At 40.6% G+C, this 15,951-nt stretch overlaps 1 protein-coding gene across 2 annotated transcripts; it reads right to left on the reverse strand.

Annotated features, from left to right (window-relative positions):
• Window positions 1-410: 410 nt before the first annotated feature.
• zfp64 (zinc finger protein 64 homolog (mouse)) lies at window positions 411-6,249 on the reverse strand. 2 transcript variants are annotated; one of them, XM_007572989.2, is made up of 6 exons: window positions 5,983-6,247; window positions 5,703-5,870; window positions 5,475-5,621; window positions 4,645-4,707; window positions 4,299-4,550; window positions 411-4,212 (listed from the first exon to the last, which is right to left on the reverse strand). In XM_007572989.2, the coding sequence occupies exons 1-6, from the start codon at window positions 6,002-6,004 to the stop codon at window positions 2,879-2,881; spliced, it is 1,986 nt and encodes a 661-aa protein (XP_007573051.1). In that variant the 5' UTR covers window positions 6,005-6,247; the 3' UTR covers window positions 411-2,878. The 2 variants fall into 2 exon arrangements, with proteins under 2 accessions (XP_007573051.1, XP_016516626.1); XM_016661140.1 differs by lacking the exon at window positions 5,703-5,870 and having other exon boundaries at window positions 5,983-6,249.
• Window positions 6,250-15,951: the final 9,702 nt, after the last annotated feature.

The raw sequence follows: 15,951 nt of genomic DNA on the forward strand, positions 1-15,951 counted from the left end.
AATGCTACAGAGCAATTGTCTCTAACCTCCACAGGCTTTAACCAACATACACTTCAAGGAAAACTCAAAAACCCTCCATAATCATTCCACAGAAAAGATGAAAGGACTCCCAATTAAATCAGGAACTACTAAAGGGGCACAATCATGTTTCCCTTTGTCCAAGACAAACTAACTCTGATGTGAAGCCTCGGTGTTGACAGACATCTTCATCAGGAAGTAACTTTGCTTGAGTTTGTGCTCATGCTGAGCCTGTAAATGCAGCAGCGTGCTTCAGTGGATCCATTAGTGCCAGAATGCGAGAGACGAGGAACGAAGAAATCAATTCACAGGAGCCTCCTATTCAGGTGAAGCATCTTCTGCTTACGAATACAGAGGGCTGACATCTGTGTGTAAAAATGGCCAGAATAATAGATGGCAACAAGCAAAACACACACTTTATTGAAAAATCTATTGCTGGAGCAGCTTGGCTTTTAGAATCAAAGACCTTGATGGTTGAACTAATGTTATTTACAATTGACATCTGTTGATTCAGACAGAGGACTGGGAAGAATTCTTTCAACAAAAATGCACATGCAGAGTATGTAAGTAAACAACACATTATATCAATCTTTACTTTTGACACTCTGCTGCCCCCTTATGGACAAAATAAAACATGCATGAGCCCGACATATTTGATTTCAGGTTCCAGTCGTTGCTCCTCAGCACTTTACAGGACATTACTCAGCTAAAACAAATCTCAAACAAATAAAAGCAAAAATAAATTCAAATGAATACAAATTTATTGAAATTGGCATTCATCAGTGAGCAGGAAAACACTGTGCAAACAATTGCTGCAGTTTGTCATCACTTCTGTCAGTGTATGTCATTCATTTTCCCTCTAAACGCAACTTTCAACTGTAATTTATCTGCCTAGAGCAACTGTAGCACTTTACTTGCTAGTTACACACTCCAAAAACACAAAATCATAACCAGTATTTTTAGTTTCTAGTGCAAATATATTAGAACGCTTGAAATAAGACAAATCTAAGTCACATGTAACTTTTCCAAAACATACCGGAGCTTGTTTTAGGTCAATAAATTGTTCAAAACTACTTGTTCCATTGTAAGATATTTCTCACTTATAATATGGAAAAAATGTCTTGTGATAAGTGAAAAAATCTGCCAGTGGAACTAATAGTTTTAATCAATATTCAAGAGTTATTGACCTAAAAGGTCCTATGCCTTGCGGAAAAGTTACTTGTAAGTTAGAGCACTTGAAATAGGACAAAACTACAATATTAGCACCAGAAACTAGACTGAAAATACTTGGTAACATTTGTTGTTTTTGCACTGCAGCTACATCCATGTTTTCAGCTTGGATGTGTCAGACGTCTCAGGCAAATCAACAGCAGCTTAAGTCAACAGTATTGATATGTTGCAGTTTTCCTTAATTCTTCCAGACAACTAAAAGTGCTTATAGTTTCACTTAATTATGCAATTCCTGTGACAAGTTTACTTACACTCATCATGGTCAAGTTGTTGTAATAATTTTATTTGAACCATTTTTCCCCTCCATTTTCCAATTAAGATTTTAGATTTGTCTTCAAACAGAGTTAGTAGTTTTAGGTTTAAATTTTAAGGAGTAAATACCAATTTGTTGTGGAAAAAGTTTTGAAAGGAATTAAATTTTGTGGGAGAAAGTGTTCAACTGTGTCCCTCAGGGTTTCCTGTGGGTGGTACTTTGGGAATATGGAGAAACAATATGACCAGTGTCAGATCTTGGTCTGCATTACCGGCAGTAAGTTGGACACTTTTCCAATGAGAGTTGGACTCCAAAGTTTCTCTTTGCAACCTTTCTGGACAGCATTTCTAGGCAATGCCAAGATGTTGAAGGAATGTGTTTTGGAGGCATCAGGCAGAATGTGAAGCAGCCAGGATGCGGATCAGCACTTTGACTGTGGTCCCGATCTGGAAAAGGATAGAGTGCTTCACCAGGTTGGGGTCGAGGTCCTACCCAAAGTAGTGCCGTTTAACTTGGGTTCTTGTTCACAAAAGAGGGAACATTGGAGTGGGAGATCGACAGGAAAATTAGTGTGGTATCTGGAGTGACGTGAACATGTACGGGTCTGTTGGGGTGAAGAGAGCTAAACCGAAAAGTGAAGCTCTCGATTTACTAGACCATCTACGTTCCTGCCCTCATCTGTGGTCACAGGCTTTAGGTAATGACTAAAAGAATGAGAAAGTGAATACAAGGGTCTGAAGAGAAACTCCTTCATCCAGGAGGGACTCAGAGAATAGAGACGAGCCATTGAGGTGGCTTGGGCATCTGGTTAGGAATTTCCAATGGAAGGAGACCCAGGTCACCCTGGAGGGATTGGATTGGGAACATCTTTGGAGGATCTGGCTATTCTACACTTTCATATCCCAAAAAACCTGCCACATAACAGCAACATGCACAGTTTTGAGAGCAACCATAAAGACTAGGACTGGCTATGTTTAAGTAGATATAATCGGTGACCAATTCCAATTGGCTCACCCATTGAACCTATTAAAACTTTATTGACAATGGTTAACAGCAAAACAAAGTTAAACAAACTGAAAGAGTGGTCAAATATTCAATCAAAAGGCTTGTTGGTGTCAACTAAAAGCATTTGGTTAAGGGGAAACTTGCTTAGCAACATTTAACCCAATCTTACTGGAGGTGTATCATGTGAATAATTCATAATGCATTAACATTTAAATTTGTGCTCCTGATGCTTGTTTTTAAAAAGTGTTGCAGCGCATGTTGTATGAAAGGTTCAAATAAATAATAAAAAGCTCCAGAATGATATAGAACTTGCTTCCTATGATGAGTTTATGTGAACTTCTCTTTGGAAATGCAAAGTACATTTCATTTCACTCATTGTGGCATGCTTCCAGGTGTGTGTGAATCTGCGTAGAGTGTGTGTGGAGAGAGCTGCTCCTCCGCGCCCTGCTGTGGCTGAGTGCACATTATCAGTGGGACGCCCTGGATGACCACGTTCTGGCTACCAATGCCAATGTTTGGAACCACCAGTCCAGTTTCTTGACAAGGCTCAGCAGGCTTGGAGCCAACCATGTCCGGTGGAGTTGCTACTGTCACCAGTGGTGAGCTCTTTTTTGTCACGACTCTTAGTTCTGTGCCCCCATCAGGAATGAAGGTGCTGAGGCCCTCCAGATCAGAGCTGTAGGTGATCAGAGTCTGTGTGCTGCTGGAGTCCTGAGGGGTGTCAGTGTCTGAGCTCAGCTTTGTCAGCAGGACAGTCTGGGGTTCGGCCCTGACGGTACTACAAGGCGACCCGAGAGGTTGCACAGCTGCCAGCAGGTTGACTTGTTGGATCATAGATTGATTGACGACGACGTCTTGGTTGTCTGGCTCCAGTAAGACCAGTTTGGTTTTGCTCGATCCATCCCCACCAGCAGGGATTAAGGTGCTTTGCTGACCCAAAGGCTGTGGGACGATGATTTTAATCTGTGCGTTATTGTATGAAACCATTGAACTAGATGGGAAGGGAACTTCAATCTGAGCATTGCTTTGCGGCATTGTGATGGGAACAAGGTTGACCGTGTCTGCTGAGCTGGAAAGCTGGACCTGCACCGTGTTCTGGGCGTCTCTATGCTGCTTCTTGTGGCTGCGCAGCGAGTCCTCCCTCACAAACGATGCATCGCACAAGTCACAGTGGAAGGCCCGGGCTGCATCCAGTTTGGCCCGATACCGAGAGCTGACGGGTTTAGGAGAGTTTCGTCCACCTCTGCCGGCATTCCTGACTCTTCCTCTCTCTGCTTTATCCGAGTGACACTGCTCTCTGTGGGTGACCAGACAGCTGAGTCGCTTGGAGGCAAAACTGCACAAGTCACATCTGAAGGGGCGCTCCTCTGAGTGGATCCGCTCATGGACTTTGAGCGCCCCCTTGCTGGAGCATGAGTAAGTGCATTTGGAGCACTGAAAGGGCCGAGCAGGCAGGTGTTGCCTCGCGTGTTGCCGCAGAGCCGACCTGCTGGCGGACTTGTAGTCGCAGTGTTCACACTGAAATAAGTTCTCAGTGCCGTGCTTGATGCGAGTGTGAGACTTCAGGTTTCCTTTCATAGCACAGCGGTACTCACAGAAGTCACATTTGTAGGGCTTTTCCCCAGAGTGAATGCGGAGGTGCCTTTTCAGGTCGGAGTTGATTTTGAACTTTGCGTCGCACTGCTGGCACTGGAAAGGTGCGTCACCTTGAAAGAGAAAGAGAGAATAAATGAGAGGCTTGTGTCACCAGGTCAGCCAGGAAAACGTCAAATTAGCTTTTGAAGGAAGCTACCGGTGTGAGAGCGGAGGTGCACAGTGAGTTGGCTAGAGTTGCGGCTGGCGTAAGGGCAGATCTGGCATTTGAACGGCCGCTCGTCGTAGTGGATCCGAAGGTGCTTCTTCAAACTGCTGCTGTCTGCCGCTGCGTAGGAGCAGTGCTTGCACTTGTGAGGCCTCTCGCCCGTGTGGGAGCGGCTGTGCATGTTTAGTTTGTCACGCCGGCTGAAGCGCTTGTGGCAGAGCTCACATTCAAACGGCTTCTCGCCTGCTCAATGAGGGAAGAACAAAGTGGGCTGACTCTTTGGGCTTTTCTGCAGCTCATCTCAAAAACAGTACAGTATTAAAAGGGACTATCCTACCGGTGTGAGTCTTGAGATGTCGCTCCATGTCTTTTTGGCCATATTGTGTCTTAAAAGTGCAACCTGTAAATGTGGAAGAAAAGCCAAACTCTCAAATTATTAAGAAGCTTTTAGAACTACATTGTGCAAACAATAAAACAGGTGTTCTCTCTGACCTAACAATGTGTGAACAAATTTTGGCTCACATCTTTTTTCCCAACTTTGCTTTAATTTCGTAAAAGTTGCAAATATTTGTTTCTTTCAGATCAATTTATTAAAACAGTTCAGAGGGGGTTCCACACACCCAAAAAAGTGGCAATAATGTTCTTTCTGGCAGTGCATACCAACTCATGTGGTGAAGGGACCTTTATCACTGTAGAATAGCAAACTTTATGAGTTTAGCATTTACCTTGTCTCTCAAAGAAAGCTATTCCCTGAGCTTTTAAAGCACTTAACTGTGAATGTGCTCTTTCTATCTGCTTAGATGCATTTCTCTCTTAGATGAAACCACTATAGAAGATATTACAAAGATCTAATTTAGTTACTTACGTAACTACATATTTATTTATTCATTTACATAGAAAGTACTTCCATATCAGTGCAGTCATGGCAGCGTCTCCTGAGCCAGGTTCAAGAGATGCTTATCCAAAGAAACTACATAAATTAACTGAATTTAACTTCCTTCATAATTTGAATATAACTTTAAACCTTTCCTACATTGATAAACAGTAACTATTTATTTTTTAAAAGGTCATTGCTGATGCATTTTCTTCTCTGCATTGCATTAAAAACACCTGTTTGGTTCAGATCGGTATTTATGGTGTGAGGATCAGTAACTTTACAGAACCAACCTGAGAAACAGCAGGAGTGTCTTTTGGAAGTCAGGGCAGGTTTTAGTTTCTTGGATGGAGTTTTCTGTGCTTTGGTCAATGACTTCTTGATGCCTCTCACCACACAGACCTGGTAAGAATCCTCAAGAACAAACTCTGTGCTGGAACCTAAGGATGGAGGAGACCATGTCAGACGTGCATGAAAAGGCTGCTTTTAAGCGAGTTCCCATTGAAATATAAAACTGGAACCTGTAAGAGAGGCTGATACAGAGCTGACCGCGGTGTGAGAGGAGGGAAGGGAGCATCCGTTTTGCTTATGGGCGAGAAAAACCTCATAATTATTGTACTGCTGTTTGCAGAAGCCGCAGATGTGGATGTCTGGGTTCACCTCCACCGCAGCACAGGATCCTGCATTTACTAGATAACGAAAATAGGAAATAATGACTTCACCACAAAATTTATATATTTAGATTTGTTATACTGACACCCAACAACAATTCTGTGCTGATTAGGAGCTGCTTTGTCTTACCTTCGCTGTTGCATGTTGCCATTTTCGAGGTTGTTTTGGTAAAGCTCAACTTATTTTTCGGCTGCTGTGTTCGAACGAACGCTTCATTTTGGCGTAAAACAAAAGCGACTCAAATGAAAATACGGCCATAAATAAAACCGCATATTTTCAACTGCGAGCTCCATGAAGATTAGTTAACACCGAGAAAAAATAAGAGTTCACTCTTTCAAATACACCGACACTTTGAGGTTTTACGACACTATCGCTACAGTTTGCGGCATGCTAAGTTACAAACCATGTTGCATTGAATGCTGTGGGAAAAAGGAACTTCTTTCTTTCTTTCTTTCTTTCAACAGATGTAGACCATGTTGATATATCATTATATGTATAATTCACATTATATAAGTTTGTTCAAAGAGTTGCTGTAAATGCTGATAGCTGTGGCCAGGAAGAATCTCCTGTAGCAATCTGTATTACTATGATTCTAAAGAACCCTCTGACTGAAGACACTGCTGTTGCATAGCAAAATCATGAAGAGGATGCTTTTGGTTATTCGTAATGTTTTTCATTTCATGAAAAATCCGTTTTCGCACAATTATCTCCAGAGGTAGCAGAGAAGTCTTTGTAAGTCCCTGGCTCTAAACCTGCTGTCCAAACTAATGATGGAAGAAGATATCATATTCTCTATAGCAAAATTACAGAAAATCTGCAGCATCTTGCTGCAAACACTGAAAGACCTAAGCCTCCTCTAGAAGTAAGATCTGCTCTGTCTTTCTGTCCTTCTTGTAAACCTCTTCATTGTTGCATCACCAGTCCATTCTGTTTTCTAGGTGAGATGAACACCGAGATGAATATCTGACAAAGACAAAGGAAAATCAGATATAAAGATGCATTATTCACACACAATCCTAATGCATAATATATCAAAAAAAGATATGGGGCAAAAATAATTTCAGCTGCCATGGAGCAGATTTGGAAATAGCTCCATTTACTCATTTATTGTTACCACTGATAACCCACCACAATATATTTTACCCACAAAATTACATGTTTTCTGACTTAGTTTTAAAAGTATCTAATGTCTAAACTGAATATTAAAGTTTCTTGCTGATTCATATGGCAAAGAAAAAATGTTTACTTCACTTAGCAGTCATGTTAGCATTTCCAAGGACCTGATGTGTTATGTTTGAAAAACATCTAGTTCAACTGTAAAAAGGAAGTTATTTCTAATTTGAAATTTTGATATACCCTTTATAAAGTTTGTCATGCTTAAGAATGTGAGCTAGCAGGTTAGCTACATCTTCAAATTCAAGTAGTTATCTTCTTTAGCTGACTATCTGTACTAAAACCGGCCTCAAAGACATACATCAAAACTATTTTAATCTAAGTTAAAACATTGTCTTATTATATACTATGAGGTGTATTAAGTCTTAACAGTTGGCTCAAAAGTAAACTTGAATTAGCTAAATGTAGCTTTAGCACTTGTTACAGGAATGTAAAGATATTTCTTGTGTGAGTTTTCAGACACAGCAGCTGCTATTGCTAAACAAACAGCCATTTTCAACTAAGGACAATTTACTGGGATCGTTGGGGTGAGGGAATGAGAAGGCCTCTATTTATGCCGAAGCAGTTGTGCTGGTGTGAATAAGCCATGAAAGTGAGTGACACACAGCTCCATTTTCAGTGGCAGCTCCTTAACTGCCTGATTGCCACTGTGAAGCTGAGGAATTTCCTTACGCTGACTTTCCCGAACAGCAAAGGCACAGGACTGATTCCTTCCCTGCTGAAACAGCAAATCCTTGAGACAGACAGGAGATCCACACCCACGCATACAAGGCTTACACACACACACACACGCACACACACACACACACACACACACACACACAAACTGCGTGGCCTTTCATGGCCTGCCTTCATGACTGTGACAAGTTGATAATCGTCTTCTTTGAAGAAGATTTTGTAAGGATACTCAACTATTATATTCAGATACCTCCGTGGGGCTGTTTGTGTCAAATTAGTTACAAAAACAGCTTTATTTGCAGTTTTGAAATGTGATGACACAGAAATGACATGAAAAGGAGCTAATTAAATAAATAATTCGATACGTCCAGAATTTGCTAATCTTGTGCACATACAGTAAATCCCCGTCAGACTCAAGACGTGTCCCCACCCCCTTTCTGCCGCGACCGCAGCCTGTGGAGAGCAGGCTGAATGTTTTGATGAATTTTAATAGTTTCAGGAAAACTGTGCCTTTGGTTTCAATTTTGGTTTGTGATTCATGTGGCAACACCCCAAAGTAGGAATAAGATACAATGCCTTGCAACAATATGCACCCTTTGAACTTTTCCTCATCTTGTAGCATTACAGCTACAACCTCAGATGGGTTTTAACTGGGATTGAAAACAATAGGACAACATCATGTTTCTAGATGGATGGCCATGTCTTGGTTGCAGTTGCATCAAGCTCTCTTTGATAAAATGAGCAGTGCTCTGTGAGATGATGAAAGCTTGGGTATTGTCGTACAACCTAACATGGCTTTAAACTTCTCCACAACTTTATTTCCGACCTGTTTACTGTCTTCCTTGGTCTTCATGATGCCGTTGTTCACTAATGTTCTTTCACAAACCTGAGTGGCCTTCACAAAGCAGCTGATGGACTCTATTTAGCACTCCAGTAACACTAGAAGCATAGAAAGCTGAATACAAATGCACTGCACACTTTTCAGATTTCTGTTAAAAAGATTGAAAAGCGTTAACATTTTCCTTCAACTTCTGTCACATGAAATCCAAATAAATACATTACAGTTTAATGTGATAAAATGAGAAGTGTTGTTTTCAAGAGAAAGAAAGAAAACAATTGAAGGAACTTTCACAAAGAGAGTTCAAGGATTTTCATTAAAAGAAACTTAACTGGCATTTTCAATGCCAGTCAAGTCATCGTCTGACATTATTCAATAGGATCCAATTAGTTATTGAAGTCAAAAGGAAAGTGTCTTTTGGATATCAAGCTGTGTCCAATTCCAAGACATACCTTTCTCCCATTTAGTGGGACACCCACATTTCCAGTGAGTGATGTAATGTCCTTCTTTTCCCCAATGAGACAAGGGCAACAATAGGGGGGGGCAATGCCTCTGTCACATTATTTCCCCCCACCGAGGCACGCCAGCTGCTTACAGTTGCTTAATGGCCACGAGCTGTCACAAGGCATCACAGCCTGCTGCCACACAGGAGCGGCAGATGCTTTAATTGCACAATGACTTGTAGGTTGTCAACAGCAATTATACCAGGCTTCCACCTGAGGGCACCCAAACAACACAGTCCACTCGCTTTAGAGGCACGGAGGCTCTCGAGCTATCTGCAAAATCTGATCTAAAGGTTTTGTCTCTGTCAGGATGAGAGCCACACGTTTATTCCAAGTCTCCTTTTAGCCTTAAAGCTCAGCCATGTGATGCAAAAGACCTGGGCTGGATTGTTACACTGCAGGCGTAAGACCCCCAAAAATCATATTTAGACATAAAATATTTAGCTTTTGTCACCTTGGGGCCCAGGGCTCACCGTGCTGCTGTGGGTCGTTGTGTGCAGAGTTTGAGTAATTCCACTTATTATTAATTCATATTTCCCTCCACCCCCCTTTTTATATTTCAGGAGAGGCTAATTTCACCAGTGCCAGTCCAAAGATTATTATCATTAAGAGGTGGAAAATAAATGTGTTTAAAGCTAACCTGCTACAGCCCACATCTACAGTGGCAGCAATTTAAAAGATGTAAAATGTGCGTCATGTTGTGTGGCCAACTTAGGGAAAGTTTTTTTATTTTATTTGTGTAATACAAAAATGAACGAGTAGAAATGATTCCCTATTTGTTTTGAGTCATAAGATGAATTATACACATGTATGAATTCCTCTGGTTAACAACTGCCGACTTAGCATCAGATAAACACAGAGCCGAAGTCTGGCAACCGTCACAGCCTCCTGACAGTCCCACTTCATCATTAAAAAAAAAAAAAAGACACAGCACATAAGCGCTCACACATACAAAAGGAGCACATGCTCACACGCAAATCAGCACATTGCTCTTTGTATGTGCTAACTGATGCAGATGATAGGGCTACAGATGAGTACGGGCTAACCAGAGAGAGAGTACATGTGGCTTTCACTGAATAAAGCGAGCCGTAGCCTCAGGAGGAGCGGATTCAATCCAAAGATACATGCTGGGAGAGAAATTAAGACAGAAATTTAACCCTTTTGTTGCATAAAATCCAATTCAGGGGCATTAAAATCATAAAGAATAAAAGTTCTTGTCCGGCTTTTGTCAAAACAAGAGCTGTGCTTGAAAAGGAAGATCCTCCAGAAATTTAGTATTTTTCCTTTAGTGTCAGCAGGGGGTGTCCAAAATCAAGCTGGAAAAAGAGACGGAGCGTATTCAAAGCAGCTCAAGCAGCCGCTGCTCCAGTTTGTAATAGCTGACATTTTGGAATCAGTGGGTCAGCAAAATAGAAAAGCCACAGAGATGTATCGAAAAAGCAGCGGCACACTTTTGATCACACATTTGTTTTTACACTCAGACCTAATTCTTTCTGCTGGAAGTGACCATTAAAGGGGTAGTTCTGAGTTTTTTTTAAAGGTTTTAAAAGGTTAAAGTAGTTAATATCTTGCTTCCATTAGATGACTCCTCTCGTCTCCTCATTTGGTATAAATCTATTATAGTTGGTCTTGAAAGTTGAAATATGTGGCAAGTTGAAGGGGAGCCAAGACCAAAAAGCTCTTTTCTCATCTTAGACCTCCAATCAAAAACGTCATTGTGCTTTATGCAAACTTTAAACCGCTGGCACATATCGATTGGATAATTATCTAAAAAGAACACAATGACTATTTCTCTATTTTACCTCAACCTTCTGCAGTGGGATGCCTGGTGTCCTACTTCTATAATGCCTCTTCTTTCTTCTGCATGTTCATAACGTATCAAATCAACAGATTTTTCTTGTAGAGGTGCAGATTTCACACTTGCATGGCTTAAAGCAACTGAGGCCTGCTACTTGATACTGAGTAATGCAAAGGGCTAACTGTGTGACGCAGTTTATTTTTAATTACTCAATGATTAGTGATTTATCTATGAGCAGATGCTGATCACATTCATTAATTCTCATAATTATCAACAGTGATTTAACAAGGCAGGAAATAGATAAATATCAGTTTGCAACATTTTTATTTCAATCGCATTATTATTTCTCACAAATCACAGACTTTGTTGCATCATTTTCCCACATTTTATTTGTTATGAAATGCTAAGCAAAAATCATCATTTCAGAGTTTTGAGATAAATCTGATGACATCTTGTTCTAATCACCAAATCTGCAGCATTTGAAACAAAAGCAGCACCATAAACCTCATCATTGTTTAAAGGGGTAGTTCTGAGTGTGGCTGCATTTCTTTTATAAATGTGCGCAAAACTTTGTTGATATTCCGCTAAAGTCACAAAAACAATTTTGCGATTTGGGTGTTTTCATTATAAAAGAAATGCAATTAGAAACACATGTGAAGAAGCTTATTCACGAGGTAAGTCATTTAAAAAAACCTCATGCCACTTCCTGTCATCTTCTTTGTCAGCACTAACATTTGGTTGTTGATGACATGATTTGTGTGATTATAAAATGAAAGTGAAAGTGTTTCCATTTCAGTTTTGAAAAATAAACCAATTCTCATAAGGCCAAATAAATACCTTATTGGAGCTTCAAAACTTTTTAAAGCCAAAAAAGAGTTTTTATTTAAATTGGCATGTGTCCATTAAGCAAATTTAGTTTTGAAATGTCAATTTTAAGGTTCATGAGGTTAATGAGACACTCACAGGTTTCATTCACAGTAGTAAAACAGAACTCATCTTTCACTGTTAAAACTGTGTTTTCTTTTTGTTTTCTGCTTTTCAAGCTCAGAAATGTCCAAGATTCTTCTAGAAAATTCAGGAATCTAAAATTTCTGTGATTTGTAGGGAAATTAATTAATTTTTTTTCCATCTGCTATGGCCCTAATACTCTGACTTATAAAAGAACTAAAAAAAGCATCGTCCCCAATCCAAAATAAATTAAAAAACAAATAAGAAGAAATTGACTTTTGTCAGCTTGAAAAGAGTTGAAAACCCAACGAACCAAAGTGAGAGAGCCACAAATGAAGGGAACAGTGCAGAACCTTCCCAGGTTGACTTGCTGACCAAAACTACTCCAAGGGTGCATTAACAACTTATCTAGGAGGTAATAAAAACACCAGGCGCAATATAAAGCACCGCAGAGCCAAGGTCAGAGGTCAACAGTTCAACAAAAAAGGGATGCTGACTGAATCTGATATCCAAGTTGAAAAGAAAACTCACTCATCTAAAAAGAATAATATCAAAGTGGAACACCTTTTAAAAGTTTGCCTGTTCTGTATGGGATGAAACTAAAACAAAATTTCAAATTTCAGCCTGACAGTCAGAGCTGGTACCTGACTTCTTCAGGACCTGGACGACTTCCCATAAATGATGAAACCATCAGTTCTGCTCTGCATTAAGCTGCAATTTGCAAAAAAAAAAAAAAAAAAAAAGCTGTTTATTTCACCTAAAATCCTAATTTTGAGTGTAAACACATTTTTTTCACAGCATGATAGCTAAATAAACTAAAAAAATCCATTCGTGACTTTTGGTTTTGGTGTCCCAACATGATTAGTGGTCTCAGTCTCGCCAATACTTAGCTAACTCTCTGAGTGCAACCCTGTCACTTTGGTCCTGACCCCTCTGAGTTGAGCTGTTAGCTCCACTTAGACAAAATTAAAACACCAAGAGAGTTATCTAAAGCAGGCAGGATATTAACTCCTCACCTCCTTTTCTGTGGAACCTTACTTCAAACATCCAGAACTGTCCTTTAATGTGGCTGCAGAATCAGGTTTCAGGTGCTGCCTCTTTTCCCCAGCAGTGCAGATCTGGAAATTAGGCTGTGGGCTGAATATTTAGGGGTTTGGACAGATCTAAAGAGATAAGTCATGTGTGATGTGAGAATGGGAATGTGCTCACGTTTCTCGTGTGAAATTGTCAGTGATGTCATGATGGAGGAGGAAATCTTGATACTTAGATAACTACGGACCCCGTTTTTTTTTTTTTTTTTTAAATGCCCCCACACACACGTATATATGCACGCACACACACACACCTACATAGACACAGGGCATCATCATCGTCACAGAGGGAGCAAGGCTCATAATTGGACAGAGGTGTCTGTAGATAATGAAGCCAGACCTCACACCTGCCAAACCTTGGGGATTTCACTTGACTGGCCACTTAAATCTTCCTCACTCTGTGGGTCTGGAGGGCAAGAGAGTGAGTAAGGAACTAATGGGAAAAAAAAGCATGCGCGACAGGGAGGATCCCTGTCAGCATGAGTGTAGGGTACACCCCACCCATCCCACACCCCACACCCTCTGTCTCATCCCACCCTCCATCACTAAATCAGCCCCCACAGCTCGTTCCATACAGCACCCACCTCACTTCACTTCGCTTCGCTTCACTGTAAATCCTCTGGTGTCAAGAATTTCAGACGGAAATGGGGAAATGCTGCACCAGCTATTTTGTTTCAAACTCTCAAAACACTCGCTTCTGCCGAATTGTCTTTGGTGACAGCGTTGTGTGCGGGGAGCGTATTGTGCCAGCTTTTAGTGGGGTGTCATTCCAGGTGCTGAAAGGGAAATCAGATAGACGCTTCAACGGAAGAGGAGGGAAAAAAAATAAAAAAAACCTCTCTGTGCGGGAAAGTTTACCTGACAGTCGTCACTGAAGGTGTGACACTGTATCACTGGTAGCAAATGCTACACCAATTAGGGATCGGGTTTAGGCTGGAAAAGTCTTAACAATTTATGGGAAGCAAAATGGAGAGCTGCTTCGTCTCCCTGCACGACTTGATCCATAAATGAGGCACTGAAATCATTGTCAATCTGAATACAAATTAGGTATTAGATATAACACAAGTCGAGACTGTTCTGTTCTGTTTTATTCATTTGTGTGTAGTTCTAGAACAACACAGACAGCTTTGAGACAGCTGGGGGGGTATCACTCTTTGTTTGCTTGTCATTGTAGGCAGCCACGTCAGTTTGAGCGTGTGCGTCTGCTGTCAGAAAGTGGCTGATAAATGATAAGAATCAATAACTTTGTAGAACCAACAGTCACAAAGAGACTGATGGTTTCTGCTCGTGGGTTATCTGTATCCAAATGGCCCGGGTGCATCATTCATGCTTTATTTTTTTTCCACTCCTGCAGATATTGGATAATAAGCACAAACATGCGCCTGTCAAACTCTGCTGTCTGGTGGAAGTTGTTTTGTGCAACAAGCAGCCAGGCCATGCATTAATGCTGTGACTTTGGGGCTGGAACAAGGTTACATCGACAAACCTCTGTCACATTTCTCAGAGCTGAGACTCTCCTGACGGAGATTTACATGCAAATTTACTGTTTATGCGCTGCTGCAGCAGCAAACAGAGTCGCACAGATAAGTATTTAGCTGTCACTGAAACTGCAGGCAGCGTATACAAACATATTTACAGCACCATAGACTAAGCAGAATAGTAATTTCCGATATTTTATAGTTATGGTGCAACAATAAGCAACATTCGTAGGGGGGAAAAAGATTTATTTAATACAAATTTTCAGCTTGTATCTAACTGATCTCCCCAGTCATTCGTGATGCTGTTTTATTACTTGAGAATAAACTATTCAAATTTATTTTTCATAAGGATCCTTTTATGGAATCCAAAAGCATGAGCATCATTCTAAGAGATGTGAAGAGGAAGAAAATGAAGGATACAAGCATACAATCAATAAGTACTTCATAAACCGCCCTCCAAATCTTTTCAGACCCTTGATATAGATATATAAAAGCTTAGAAATAAATTCATGTTTTATTGCAGTGGTTTGGGAAAATGTAAACTTTAGCTTGAGTACATTTATTCAGTAGCTCTATGTATGTAACTCTATTGCATTTAATTTATCAATATTGTACCTACTGGACATTTTTTGGATTCTGGATTTATAAATCAGGGATCTATGCATTTCTGTTTTCAGGTTTCCACACTTCTAAATGGGAAAGACAAAAGACAACACCATCCATGTAAATCTGCAAGAGAATAGCTATAGCTATAGATTAGTGCAGTGAATGCGCAGTTCCACCATGTAGTTTGCTAATTTCTGCTAGCTAGTCTGAAGGAGTTGAGTGGGGGAGTCACAGGTGCTCTGTGAAGCCCAGAAACTGCAGCTCTGAGATGGAGCTGCGTCTCGAAGGCGGCGCTCGGTCCACCCAGGCAGTTTGCACAGGTGAATGGTTGCCACAGGAGATTAAGAATCAGGGCCACACTCCAGGTATATTTTTGATGAGGGAATAACATTGTAACATCATGCAAAACTCAAAACAGTAGACTTTACAGAATACACTCCCTTCAAAATACAAATATCAAATAAAAAAAACTCTGGACCTGTGATACAAAATGGTGGTAGAGTCAGCCTGGGCAGAATGGTTTCCCATCACCGATGGAAAATATACATAATTTCAATTGTTAGAAATGTTTAAGCATCTACATGAGCCCACATGGCTTACCTGTGGGCTCATGTAGATGGAGATATTTAGTTGGATAATATTGCATGCCCACTTGTGGTTTGTGCTCTAAGTGCTGAAAGGTGAAAGCTCCACTCTTGCCCTACTGATGGACAGATAAAGGATAAACAAGAAGAGAGAGTGTGAGCTCAGTCAGTTTTGGGAAATGCTCAGTAATCGTAGACCTTCCAACATCATCATCTCTCCATCTTCACCAGCTTGAACTGCCACAAAAGGCCACTTTTAGCAGTTAGTCAACATTTGCTAATGTGGATCTTCTTTCCAAATTGCAGCGATAAGCTGTGGTGAAATGCACCCTGAAATGAAATCACACGGAAACCGAAGGCTTATCAAGATGAAGCTGTGCAATAATACAAGAATTATCCGT

The sequence above is a fragment of the Poecilia formosa genome, unplaced genomic scaffold (genome assembly GCF_000485575.1).
Source record: "Poecilia formosa unplaced genomic scaffold, Poecilia_formosa-5.1.2 Scaffold312, whole genome shotgun sequence".
NCBI classification, from domain to species: Eukaryota; Metazoa; Chordata; class Actinopteri; order Cyprinodontiformes; family Poeciliidae; genus Poecilia; species Poecilia formosa.

Excerpts from the sequence above, each read along its gene's own strand:
- zfp64 (XM_007572989.2), bottom strand. The coding sequence starts at position 6,004 with ATGGCAACATGCAACAGCGAAG. Across the intron at positions 5,622-5,702 it reads TGTATCAGCCTCTCTTACAG|GTTCCAGCACAGAGTTTGTT; the intron begins GTTCCAGTTTTA and ends CTCCATCCTTAG. Across the intron at positions 4,213-4,298 it reads GCACCTCCGCTCTCACACCG|GTGACGCACCTTTCCAGTGC; the intron begins GTAGCTTCCTTC and ends TTCTCTTTCAAG.